The sequence below is a fragment of the Aquarana catesbeiana genome, linkage group LG03, assembly GCF_042186555.1.
Source record: "Aquarana catesbeiana isolate 2022-GZ linkage group LG03, ASM4218655v1, whole genome shotgun sequence".
Lineage (NCBI taxonomy): Eukaryota > Metazoa > Chordata > Amphibia > Anura > Ranidae > Aquarana > Aquarana catesbeiana.
Genome location: NC_133326.1, coordinates 106,032,007 through 106,046,465, shown reverse-complemented (window position 1 = coordinate 106,046,465; position 14,459 = coordinate 106,032,007). Strand labels below are relative to the sequence as shown.

General features: G+C 40.0%; 1 protein-coding gene across 4 annotated transcripts in view; it reads left to right on the top strand.

Moving 5' to 3' along the window:
* LOC141131526 (dual oxidase 1-like) overlaps nt 1-14,459 on the top strand; it is a 212,757-nt gene that overhangs the window by 168,153 nt on the left and 30,145 nt on the right. For all 4 annotated transcript variants that reach the window (XM_073618895.1, XM_073618894.1, XM_073618896.1 and 1 more), the window contains 2 exons: nt 5,549-5,781; nt 10,033-10,191. In XM_073618895.1, the coding sequence (XP_073474996.1) occupies nt 5,549-5,781; nt 10,033-10,191 (392 nt within the window). The remainder of the gene's footprint in view (nt 1-5,548; nt 5,782-10,032; nt 10,192-14,459) is intronic.

The window sequence follows — 14,459 nt, the reverse complement described above, 5'->3', positions numbered from 1 at the left end:
AATCCCATGCTCAACACCAAACAGGCAGCTTTCATTTTAGACACTACCCTTTTTTTGCTTAACACACAATTATTTTAATTTTGAAGGTGATTTCTACCTGCAAACCCATGGCACAGCAATGGGTGCTAACTTTGCCCCATCATATGCCAACTTGACCATGGGCTTTTGGGAAAATCAGTTCATATGGAAAAACAACACATTCGCCAAGCATCTAGTATTTTATGGCAGACACATTGATGACATTGTCATCATCTGGGATGGCCCTCCGTCCTTGATAGATGATTTTGTCGCACATTGTAGTGCCAATGATCTCGGGCTTGCCTTTACATCTGTCTGAAACAAGGATAGTTTTGCCTTTTTAGGCCTTGAACTGGGCCATGAGCATAATTGAGTCTTTGCCCGCAATTACACTAAACCTACTGCAGGGAACTCGTACCTTCATTTTGACAGTTGTCATCACCCACAGTGGGTTAAAAGCATACCCAAAGGACAGCTCTGTAGGTAAAGGCAGAATTGCACTAGAGACTGCAACTACATCTCTCAGAATACACATCTCAAGCAGAAATTCCTTGAAAAAGAATACCCAGAAATGTTAGTAGACCAGGCCTACACCACCTTTCTTCCAGGCAAAAAACTGAAAATTGACAAACCACTTGAAAATGTACCTGCTCGCTTTATCACTAGGTATCATGGACAATACAAGAAAATGGAACATATCCTCAAGAAACATCGGAACATCCTAAAACAAGAATCCCACCTTAACACCATTCTCTGTGATAAACCTAGGGTTACTTATATGAGGGCCCCTACACTTAAAACAAAATAGCTCCTAGTAAACTTAAGTGTCCTAAAGAAGAAAAACCCTTATGTCTAATTCTCCTCAAAGGGATGTATAGATGTCATAAGTCCTTATGTAAGACTTGCAATTTTGTGAGACATGGGCAAAAAAGTTTTAAGCATAAAGATAAAATATACCATCTAGACAATTTCTACAACTGTTCTACTGATTATGTTGTATATTGTCTTACATGTCCTTGCAAGTTGCTATATGTTGGCCGCACCATCTGTCCACTGAGACACTGCTTCGGCAAACACCGTCGCTTTGTGGAGGAGGGTTGCGACCAGCATAGTGTACCATGACACTTTTTGAAACATCATAATAAATCCACCACGGGCCTGCAGGTATGGGTCATAGAAGCTATACCTAAAAACTGGAGGCCGAACGTTTTTCGAAACTATGTGAACGTGAAACATTCTGACGTTCTGGATATACACCCTCGATACCCTTGCGCCTGATGGGTTGAACAAAGAATTAGAAATCAGTACCATAATATAGCTATATCACTGCAAATACTTTTTAGTCAGTTTACAGTTCCATATTCTCTAATAAACAGCTATATAGCTATAATTATACAACATGTACACCTTTCATTAACACTTTGCTTTTAATTTTTTCATAATTTTTCCTGTACTTTTACACTTTTACAATGCTACAACAAAATGAATGGTTGTTCAGAAATGACATTGTATGTCATAAGGTAATTTCCTTGCTACTACCTTTCCTAATAATATCCCAGATAATATTATTAATATTATCATATTAATTATAATATGTTATAATATAATATATTTTTTAATACTTTGTAACATTCCAACTTGGCCCCCTTGTATATCGATCATTAAAGCGTAAGCACTAAAAATCAAATTCCTTCATTAATCATGCCTAACATTGATGACAATCTTAATGTGCATATTATTTTTTTTGTTAAAATTAACACCATAGACTATCATTCTGCCAATAGCTGGATTGCGATTGACAGGCTGAGCAATAGAGGGAGCTAACATTAAAAAATCCAATTGGTGAAAATGATATTAATGGATGAAAATTCATAGATAAAAGTTCATAAAAAAAAAAGATTCATAGAAAGATCATAGACCGTTAATTTTATTAACTGCAATTAAGAAATGTAGTTGGTCTTGGACCTATTCCAGGCTGTAACTGTACATTGAAGAAGTAGCACAGGGATGAGACCATTTCCATGCCATTCCCTTCAATAAACAAGTTTAATATTCATTGTACAATGTAGTAAAACCCAATTTATTCTGACTGATGGCCCTCCCTCTCCTAGTCTGAGTCATATCAAAATACATTTTATTAATTTTAATATGCAGATCCCTGTTCATCACCCTGTTCACTTTGTATAATATTTTTTTCATCAGTACTTTATTGAAATGTCTATTTCATTCAGTTCTATTGAATGTATCGCAATGTTATTCAGTGGATTGTGTCGCATCATGCTGCACTGATAATAAGTAGTGCATGCCGTACTTCTTTTTACAGGGCACAGTACTGTGTTGTGATGGTATGAACTGTGCAATTGGTATTGTATTGAACTGGACAACGATGCCCAGCACAGTCAGCACAGTCCCAATGCACCTGGAGTTGACAAGCCCTTATTGAATGCATAAATTAATTAACCACTTGACCACTGGGCACTTAAACCCCCTTAATAACCAGACCAATTTTCAGCTTTCAATGCTCTCACATTTTGAATGAAAATTACTCAGTCATGCAACACTGTACCTATATGAAATTTTTGTCCTTTTTTTTCACACAAATAGAAATTTCTTTTGGTGGTATTTAAGCACTGCTGGGTTTTTTATTTTTTGCGCTATAAAAGAAAAAAGACTGAAAATTCAGTAAAAAAATGAATTTTTCTTTGTTTCTATTATAAAATTTAGCACATTAATAATTTTTCTTCATAAATTTTTGCCAAAATTTATACTGCTACATATCTTTGGTAAAAATAAGTACAAATTGGTGTATATTATTTGGTCTTTGTGAAAGTTATAGAGTCCAAAAGCTATGGGGCCAATATCTGAAAATTGATCACACCTGAATTACTGACGGCCTAATTTCTAATTTCAATCTAAATTCTTGAGACTCTAACATGACAGAAAAGTACAAATACCCCCCAAATGACCCCTTTTTGGAAAGAAGACATTCCAATGTATTTAGAAAGATGCATGGTGAGTTTTTTGAAGTTGTAATTTTTTCCCACAATTCTTTGCAAACTCAAGATTTTTTTTCTTTTTTTTTTTCACAAAATTGTCATATTAGCAGGTTATTTCTCTTACACTGCATATGCATACAACAAATTACACCCCAAAACACATTTTGCTAATACTCCCGAGTATGGCGATACCACATGTATGAGACTTTTACACAGCGTGGCCACATACAGAGGCCCAACATGCAGGAAGCACCTTCAGGCGTTCTGGAGCACCCAGGCCAATTCTGACATTTCTCTCCAAGTAAAAATCATCATTTATTTGCTAGAAAATTACATAGAACCCCAAAACATTCTATATGTTTTTTTAGCAAAGACCCTAGAAAATGCAATGGCGGTCATTGCAACTTTTTATCTCGCACGGTATTTGCGCAGCAATTTTTCGAACGCTTTTTTTTGGAATAAAACTGTTTTGTGCTTTAAAAAAAAAACAAAACAGTAAAGTTAGCCCAATGTTTTTGCATAATGTGAAAGATGAGGTCACTGTGAGTAAATAGATACCTAACATGTCACCCTTCAAAATTGCACACGCTTGTGGAATGATGCCAAACTTTGCTACTTAAAAATCCCCATAGGCGACGCTTTAAAATTTTTTACTGTTTACATGTTTTGAGTTACAGAGGAGGTCTAGGGCCAAAATTATTGCTCTCGCTCTAACGTTCGCAGCGATACCTCACATGTGTGGTTTGAACACCGTTTTCATATGTGGGCGGGACTTACGTATGTGTTTGCTTCTGCATGCGAGCACACCAGGACAGGGGGGCTTTATAATTTAATTTTTTTTATTGTTCATTTTACTGTATTTTAGTTTGACACTTTTTTCAAAAAAATTCATTTTTTTATCACTTTTATTCCTATTACAAGGGATGTAAACATCCCTTGTAATAGGAATATGGCATGACAGGTCCTCTTTACAGTGAGATATGGGGTCAATAAGACCCCACATCTCACCTCTAGGCTGGGAAGCCTGAAATAATAATTAAAAAAAAATGATCCTGGCTTCGATCGTAGCAGTGAGTCGGTAGAAGCACCGGAGGGTGGCGGGAGGGGGGGTTATCCCCTATCGCCTCTCGTAAGAATGATTAAGCAGTGGAACAGCCGCTATGATTGTTCTGATGGTATAGGGAATCACCGGCTGAAAAAGTTGATATCTGAATGATGCCTGTAGCTGCAGGCATCATTCAGATATCCCCGCACAAAGTCAAGGTCGTCATATGACGGTGGGTGGGAAGTGGTTAAAACGCATTTTTTTTTTTAACACAAAGTTGTCCATTTATACAATATTTCTAACACATAGCATGTACATACCAAAAATGACACCCCAAAATAGATTCTTCTACTCTTCTTCTACTGAGTACGGCGATACCACATGTGTGAGACTTTCACAGCCTGGCCACATACAGAGGCCGAGTACAGCCGAGTATGCCTAAGCATGGCCGAGTATGGCCGAGTATGGCTGAGCATGGCCGGGTATGGCCGAGTATGGCAGAGTATGGTTGGGTATGGCAGAGTATGGCTGGGTATGGCAGAGTATGGCTGGGTATGGCAGAGTATGGCTGGGTATTGCAGAGTATGGCTGGGTATTGCAGGGTATTGCATAGTATTGCAGGGTATTGTGGGGGTATTGCAGAGTATTGCGGGGTATTGCAGAGCATTGCAGGATATTGCAGAGTATTGCAAGCTATTGCAGGGTATTGCACAGGATATTGCAAGGTATTGCACAGGGTATTGCACAGGGTATTGCAGAGTATTGCACAGAGTATTGCACAGGGTATTGCAAAGTATTGCACAGAGTATTGCAGAGTATTGCACAGGTTATTGCACAGGGTGTTGCACAGGGTATTGCAGAGTATTGCACAGGATATTGCAGAGTATTGCACAGGTCCTCTGTACTCGGCGGTCACTGATGTTCTCGCGTGCGCGCCCCAGGGGGCGTGTGCGAGAGCGGAATCCTGGGAGGACGTCACTGTACATCCTCCCAGAGTTAAGCAACTGCCCTGTAGCTGTCATTCGGCTATGGGCCAGAAGATTTTGCATTCTATGCATTAAGATAAAAAGCCTTCTGTGTGTAGCAGCCCCCTCAGCCCCCCTAATACTCACCTGAGGTAAGTCTAGCTGCAGTGATGTTGTAGGAATGGTTTGGCCATCCAGGACTCCCCTCTTCATTGGCCGAGACAGCAGCGCAGTGCCATTGGCTCCCACTGCTGTCAATTAAAGTCAGCCAATAAGAATAGAAAGGGGCCAGGAGAGCCGAAGAGGAACCCGAGAAAAGGAGGATCCGGACAGCTCTGTGCAAGACCACTGCAACAGAGCAGGTAAGTATAACATGTTTGTTATTTTTAATTTGAAAAAAACAAGACTTTACAATCACTTTAAAGTCTAACTGCAAACATCTTTCTGACCAAAACTAAATTAAAATACCTTGCCTGTGATTTTTACTCACTCAATATGCTGTTCTTGTTTCACTTGTTCCACAGATGTCACTTTCCTTAAATTTCAGCGCCCCAATGACTTTGAATACAAATCTGGACAGTGGGTAAGAATAGCCTGCTTGTCTCTAGGAACCAACGAATATCATCCCTTCACATTAACTTCTGCTCCACATGAAGATACATTGAGCCTGCATATCAGAGCTGCAGGACCATGGACAACTCGCCTGCGTGAGATGTATTCTCCACAGAGCATTGTAGAGCTTGGTAGTTATCCAAAAGTAAGATATGTTTAACTATTTTTAACCATTTCATTTGTACTCTGTCATTTATTTAAACAAGTGTGCAGTTGGTTGTCTTTCAACAAACATTGTTATTGAAAATTTATAACATTCATGTAGAACCTAATTATAAAAGTATATACAATCAGCGCAACCTCCAATTCCTTAAGTGTGTAAATAAAATAACAAAAATATACAAATTATATATTAACACTAATATAACACTCCTTTCCAAATAAATATTTTTGTGAAACTTCAGTCTCAAAATATTATTAAACAAATGGAAAAAGTCATTTCTAGTCTAAATCAATAGTATATAAAGCAATTGTTTGTGAAAAAATGTTCTTACACCTGGAGGTCTTACCATTGATTGCTTTATTAGTAATAGTTAAAATAAAATAAGGGTGCATTTGCTGTCCATTGGGGTTTTAATAAGGGACCATAGGAGGTATTAGTTTAATGTCAATGTTTTATTCATAATTTATTTTATTTATTTTACATCTAGATTTATATTGTTTAGACACATATTGAGTGGGATAAATTACACATGTGTATTTGGATGCATATGTTCAGGTGTATTATTTACAGTATATACATATGTGGATATGTATTAACATAGATATTGAATTTAGATGTGTTTGTATATAGCCATTTGAGTATAGATAACGGCATTCGGAATGAGCTATGTGTTTCATGCCCAACTGAAAAGGTATATATGGAATGGGATGGGAATGAGTAATACATTGTGATCAATATCAGTAACAATGCTTTATACACTAACAGACTAAGTCCTTAGGGGACAAGTATGGAATGTGGCATCTTCTGTGGTCTAGAGGAAATGGGCGAGAGAACACATAGACATCTGGCGGCCACGGCGATGCTTATGTGGTTGTCATAGGAGAGGGGTTAAAGGCTATTTAAGGCTCCCCTACTTACTGAGGAAGCCAAATGAGAAAGGGCTACGCTCTAGGAGGGAGGAGCCGAGCCTATGATGTCACGCTGCCACCACCGCTGATGTTTGGAGTGGTGAGCCAGCTGCTGTGGTTGAAACAAGCACTTTTATATTGTCTTTCTGTAAGTGGATTTTAGTGGGGGCTTTTAATAAATTGTCAAACGAGAAAGCACTATGTATTTGCCTTTTTATTACATGTGGTCAGTTTGTGGAGTATAAGTATAAGAATACAGAATACTTTATTAATCCCAAAGGGAAATTGTGAAATTGTAGAAAGTGTGCCAAGTTCCAGGAGAAAGGAGAGGTGACCACCCCAGGGGATTCAAAGGAGTTATGATCCTGTTGTTTCATGTATGAGGTGAGCAGGTTTTTCACCTGGTGTCGATGGTGCACTCATATAGTTACATACATAGTTACATAGTAGGTGAGGTTGAAAAAAGACACAAGTCCATCAAGTCCAACCTATGTGTGTGATTAACTCAACTCGAATTTGGATGAAGGAAATTTTATAGAAGAGCACCGTTGGTGGTGGAGAACATTTTTTTCACAAACAATTGCTTATATATTATTGTTTTGAACTTGAAAGGACTTTTTTCATTTGTTTAATAATATTTTGAGATTGAAGTTTCACAATAATATTTATCTGGAGAGGATTAACCACTTCAGCCCCGGAAGATTTTACCCCCTTCCTGACCAGAGCGTTTTTTGTGATTCGGCACTGCGTCGTTTTAACTGACAATTGCGCGGTCGTGCGACGTGGCTCCCAAACAAAATTGACGTCCTTTTTTTCCCACAAATAGAGCTTTCTTTTGGTGGTATTTGATCACCTCTGCGATTTTTATTTTTTGCGCTATAAACAAAATAAGAGCGACAATTTTGAAAAAAAACGCATTATTTTTTACATTTTGCTATAATTAATATCCCCCAAAAATATATAAAAAAATTTTTTTTTTCCTCAGTTTAGGCCGATCGTATTCTTCTACATATTTTTGGTAAAAAAAAAATCGCAATAAGCGTTTAATAATTGGTTTGCGCAAACGTTATAGCGTTTACTAAATAGGGGATAGTTTTATGGCATTTTTATTAATAATTTTTTTTTTTACTAGTAATGGCGGCGATCAGTGATTTTTATTGTGACTGCGACGTTATGGCGGACATGTCAGACATTTTTGACACATTTTTGGGACCATTGTCATTTATACAGCGATCAATGCAATTAAAAATGCACTGATTACTGTGTAAATGGCACTGGCAGTGAAGGGGTTAACCACTAAGGGGCGGGGAGGGGTTAAGTGTGTCCTAGGGAGTGATTACTAACTGTAGGGGGATGGGCTGTATGTGTGACGTCACTGATCTCTGCTCCGATGACAGGGAGCAGAGATCGAGTGACACTTGTCACTAGGCAGAACGGGGAGATGCTGTTTACAATGGCATCTCCCCGTTCGTCCTCTCCGTGAGGCGATCGCGGGTATCCCCGCGGCGATCGAGTCCGTGGGACCCGCGTCCCGACTCACGGGGCTCCCGGCCGGCACGCGCCGCCGGCGGCGCGCACTCAATGGCACGGCGGACAATTCAAATGGACGTACAGGTATGCCCATTTGCCCAGCCTTGCCATTCTGCCAACGTACGTCAGCGTGCGCCGGACGGGAACCGGTTAAGGAATTTTGTCACACAATGCCTTAGTTGCGCTGCACTATATAGGTTTAATTATTCATGCAGAACAGTACTTATGAAAAAGGGGAAAGATGAGGTGAAAATCAACAAATATCAAGAATAAACTTATTAAGAAGGTGTACATATTGTCATACAGAAAATAGATATATAGTATCGCTAAGAATATGGCTAAGTATGGTTTTCTATCGTAATGCAAGTTTAGCTCATTGGGGGTGGAAACAATAGCTAAAGTATATGCTATATTTTCCAGAAGGGGTTTCAGAGACTCTTGGATCCACCTCCTCTGGTGGAAGAGGCTTCAAAATGCATTGATAGAGGGATCCGACAAGTAGGCTGTGAGCACAAGTTGGTCTCTCATTAACTCACCCTGGACAAGATGACTGGTGACTCAGTTTGCACAATGGTGCACTCCTTTCCCTGACAAAAAGTGGAAAAAAGAGTGTCAAAGGGCAGAGGAAGAGAAGATATAAAGGTCAAGTAAGAAAGGGGAGATGGAGAAAGAGAAAGATGTAAGAGAATGAAGAAAGGGGAAAGGAAAAAAAGGAGGAGGAGGGGTACAGGTGGGTATATAGAGGTGTTCAGGAAGCTGACATTTATTTTATCATTCTGGGACATGGGTGAGTGGCAGATGCAGCTATTAATTAAAGAGTTGGATGTCATCAAAGGTAATATATACTGCTGTGCATCCCTGATGTGCTTCTGAAAAACTGAAGGGGAAGCACCAGTAGTGGGCAATAATCCTCCCTCTCAGCACTTTCAAAATGGGATGCAGAGCTCATCTGTTGTGGAGTGTGACGGAGGATAGTTCTTGAAACACTTCAATTTCCATTCCATTCAACAGAAGTTTTTCTCAGATTCTAGTTTTCTGCAGAACTTCTTCCATAAGTTAGACGCTAGTAAAACAGCACACACTCTTGATGGGCCAGTGTCCCTTCTTCTAGGGCCCAGTGTCCTGTGTGTCCTTTCAATCCGATCAGGGATTTCTGGCGCCTGTTCAGAATATTGTTTAAAATGGATGGAAGCGCTGAGCGTATCTGGTCCGTTTCAGATGACTCAAGCACTCCTCTGATCTGCAGATTATGTTGTTGGCCCCTATTATCCATGTACTCTACAAGACCCTGCATTTCTATGAAATGAGTGTTACAATGTACTAGACACCACCAACTGTTGCAGTGTGTGACTTGATGAAACATGTTTGTCTCCTACCTTTTCCAACTTAGCAAGCCTCTCTGCCATGCCATGAATGCCTTATTTTAGGTTCTAGATGGCAGCCTAAAGGGTGTTTTTGATGTCTGAAGCAACCATTTCAGGTTGCACATTTTGGGCATTTGGCTGATCAAGGACATTAGTGATGTCAGCAGGTCCTGTTCCTGGTGCTCCTGCAGTCTGAGACTGTGCCACTAGGACAGGGTGCAGGTAGTTTTGGCCTTGGGTATAATCCACTGGCTCTGAAGACTGTGATCTTTTTTAGTTCTTTTAGTGTCCTATAGCAAATTAATAATGGATTTTTTTCCCCCAAATGTTTTGTACAGTGATTTAACAGGTAGACGTTATGGTAATTATTTTTATACTTCTTTACATTTTACAACCAAATATCATGCTGCAAAAATCACATCTCTCTATAGATATATTTAGATGGACCTTTTGGTGAAGGGCACCAAGAATGGAACAAGTATGAAGTATCTGTGCTGGTTGGAGGGGGCATAGGTGTTACTCCTTTTTCCTCGATTCTTAAAGATTTGGTGTTCAAATCATCTGTGAATACAAAGATAATGTGCAAAAAGGTAAGACAAACAATCTTCTCACCACCTGTATCCTAAATAAATATTTTAACTAGACCAACAGAGGGAAGAGTAAAAGTCAGACTGCTTTTTAGTCAAACACTTCTTGGATATGGCAATTTTTGGCACATGTTACTTCTATTACTATATAAAGCACTGGAAAGATCAGGTGGCAAAGCACTTTCAGCCTTTATTATTTTAGAACAGAGATAAATAACTAATAATAATGACTAAACCATTGTTTGCTATTCAGCCCTGTGTTACTTTAACTACATAGTTAGTCAGGTTGAAAAAAGACACAAGTACATCTAGTTCAACCATAAAAAAATAAATAAATAAAATAAAAAATATCATACAATCCCATATACCCAATCCTATACCCACAGTTGATCCAGAGGGAGGTGAAAACCCCCCAGAAAAGCAGGATCCAATTTGCTACAGCAGGGGAAAAAATTCCTTCCTAATCCCAGGGAGGCAATCGGATTTTCCCTGGATCAACTTTACCTATAAATGATAGTACCCAGTTATATTATGTACATTTAGAAAAGAATCCAGGCCTTTCTTAAAGCAATCTACTGAGCTGAACCACCTCTGGAGGGAGTCTATTCCACATTTTCACAGCTCTTACTGTGAAGAAACCTTTCCGTATTTGGAGATGAAATCTTTTTTCCTCTAGATGTAAAGAGTGCCCCTTGTCCTCAGTATTGACCGTAAAGTGAATAACTCAATACCAAGTTCACTATATGGACCCCTTATATAATTATACATGGTGATCATTTCCCCCCTTAATCTCCTCTTCTCAAGAGTGAAAAAATTCAGTTCCTTTAATCTTTCCTCACAGCTGAGTTCCTCCATGCCTCTTATCAATTTGGTTGCCCTTCTCTGCACTTTCTCCAGTTCCCCGATATCCTTTTTGAGAACTGGTGACCAAAACTGAACTGCATACTCCAGATGAGGTCTTACTAATGATTTGTACAGGGGCAAAATGATATCTTTCTCTCCGGAGTCCATACCTCTCTCAATACAAGAAAGGACTTTGCTCGCTTTGGAAACCGCAGCTTGGCATTGCATGCTATTATTGAGCCTATGATCTACTTAAACCCCCAGATCCTTCTCCACCATTGATTCCCCCAGTTGTACTCCCCCTAGTATGTATAATGCATGCATATTCTTAGCCCCCAAGTGCATAACTTTACATTTATCAACATTAAACCTCATCTGCCACATAGTCGCCCAATTAGACAGTGCATTGAGGTCGGCTTGTAAATTGGAGACATCCTGTAAGGATGTTATTCCACTGCATAGCTTTGTGTCATCTGCAAAGACAGAAATGTTCATTTTAATCCCAGACCTAATACCATTTATGAAGGTATTAAAAAGTAAGAGTCCCAGCACTGAACCATGGGGTACACCACTGATAACCTTAGACCAGTCAGAGTAAGAATCATTAACCACTACTCTCTGAATTCGGTCTTTTAGCCAGTTTTCTATCCATTTACAAACTAATATATCCAAGACTTTACCTTACACATGAGCCGTGTGTGGGGAACGGGGTCAAACGCTTTTGCAAAATCCAAGTACACCACGTCCACAGCCACCCCTCTGTCCAAGGTTTTACTTACCTCCTCATAAAAAGAAATCAGGTTTGTTTGACAACTTTTGTCTTTCATGAATCCATGCTGTCTGTTGCTTAAAATATTTTTTTCCAGCAAGAACTCGTCTATGTGGTCTTTTATTAAACTCTCCGGTAGGGATGAGCCGAACACCCTCCTGTTTGGTTCGCACCAGAACATGCGAACAGGCAAAGAATTTGTTCGAACACGCGAACACCTTTAAAGTCTATGGGACTCGAACATGAATAATCAAAAGTGCTAATTTTAAAGGCTTATATGCATGGTAATGTGATAAAAAGTGTTTGGGGACCTGAGTCCTGTCCCAGGGGACATGGATCAATGCAAAAAAAGTTTTAAAAACAAACGTTTTTTCTGGAGCAGTGATTTTAATAATGCTTAAAGTGAAACAATAAAAGTGTAATATTCCTTTAAATTTCGTACCGGGGGGGTCTCTATAGTATGCCTGTAAAGGGGCGCATGTTTGCCGTGTTTAAAACAGTCTGACGGCAAAATGACATTTCAAAGGAAAAAAAGTCATTTAAAACTACTCGCGGCTATTAATGAATTGTCGGTCCGACAATGCACATAAAAGTTCATTGAAAAAAATGAGGTCTGGTATGGATTTTAAGGGGAACCCCGCGCCAAAATTTTTTTAAAAATGGCGTGGGGTCCCCCCAAAAATCCATACCAGACCCTTATCCGAGCACGCAACCTGGTAGGCCACAGGAAAAGAGGGTGGACGAGAGAGCACCCCCCTCCTGAACCATACCAGGCCACATGCCCTCAACATTGGGAGGGTGCTTTGGGGTCTCCCCAAAGTACCTTGTCCCCATGTTGATGAGGACAAGCGCCTCATCCCCACAACCCTTGCCCGGTGGTTGTGGGGGTCTGCGGGTGGGGGGCTTATTGGAATCTGGAAGCCCCCTTTAGCAAGGGGACCCCCAGATCCCGGCCCTCCCCCTGTGTGAAATGGTAAGGGGGTACAAAAGTACCCCTACCCCACATAAAAATTGTCAAAAATGTTAAAAATGACAAGAGACAGTTTTTGACAGTTCCTTTATTTAAATGCTTCTTCTTTCCATTTTCTTTCTTCTATCTTCTTTCTTCTATCTTCCTTCGGTTTCTTCCTCCATCTTCTTCTTCTTCTGGTTCTTCCTCCGATCCTCTGCTTCTTGTCGGTCCGACAATACACATATAAGTTCATTAATAAAAACGGCATGGGATTTCCTTAACGGGTGACCCCGCCCCCTCTGACGTCAAGGGGAAAGCTTTAGGGAAGTCCCCGTCAAGTCCCCGTTTGTCAGAGGGGGCGAGGTCACCAGGTGGCCCCGCCCTCCGTTATTTAACAATCATCAGAAGACGAGAAGCATCACACAGTGGGAGCCTCCCATCATGGATGCGGAGCGGCCCGAGAACGAAGAAGGGAAGAAGACGCCGCAGAGGAAGATGCCGGACGAGAACACCGGAGCAAAAAGCAGAGAATTGGAGGAAGAACCAGAAGAAGAAGAAGATGGAGGAAGAAACCCAAAGGAAGATAGAAGAAAGAAGATAGAAGAAAGAAGATGGAAAGAAGAAGCATTTAAATAAAGGAATTGTCAAAAACTGTCTTTTGTCATTTTTAACATTTTTTTTTTTAATTTTGGCGCGGGGTTCCCCTTAATATCCATACCAGACCTGAAGGGACCACCACGTAATTTTTTTTTAAATTTTGGTTTGGTGTTCCCCTGTGGGGAAATCCCATGCCGTTTTTATCAATGAACTTATATGTGTATTGTCGGACCGACAATTCATTAATAGCCGCGAGTAGTTTTAAATGACTTTTTTTCCTTTAAAATGTCATTTTGCTGTCAGACTGTTCTAAACACGGGAAACATGCTTCTTTTTACAGGCATACTATAGACACCCCCCCAGGTACGAAATTTAAAGGAAATGTAAGCATTATTAAAATCACTCCCTCAGAAGGAGCGGGATCGCACACGCATGCCCGCGCAGTGGTGCAATCCCAATGCGCTCGTGTCACCCGGACAGGTCGCATCTCCGATCGGCAGGAGGACGCTGTGATTGGCTGATTGGCCCTACTGATCACATGACGGCCGTGTCCAATCACAGCCGTCATGTGCTGTAAATACAGAGCAGGTTGATAGGCATTCGGCTTTCCTCTCCTCACACAGAAGTTGTCAGTGAGGAGAGGAAAGCAGATCACTGCAGACGGCTGGTGATCAATGAGTATGAGCTGTTTTTTACAGCTTTTTACTCACTGTTCACCAGTCTAGTGTCCCTACAGTGTAAACACACAAAGTTAACACACGTCCCCAAAACACATGTCCCCACATAGAAAAAACGCCTGTCCCCCACATATGTAACGGTAAAATCACATGTCCCAATGATTATCTGCACACATATGTCCGTGATTACCTGCGCACATCTGTACATGATCATTTGCATAATCTGCCCGTGATAACACAAACCAATTATTATACACTTAACAGGATTTTTTTTTACCAAAAACAGTAGCAGAATACATTTTGGCTTAAATTTATGACAAAATTAGATTTTATTGGATTTCTTTTAAAATAGAAAGAAGAAAATATTTTTCCAAATGTACGCTCTTTTTTCGTTTATATCGCAAAAAATAAAAAATAGAGTCGTGAATAAATA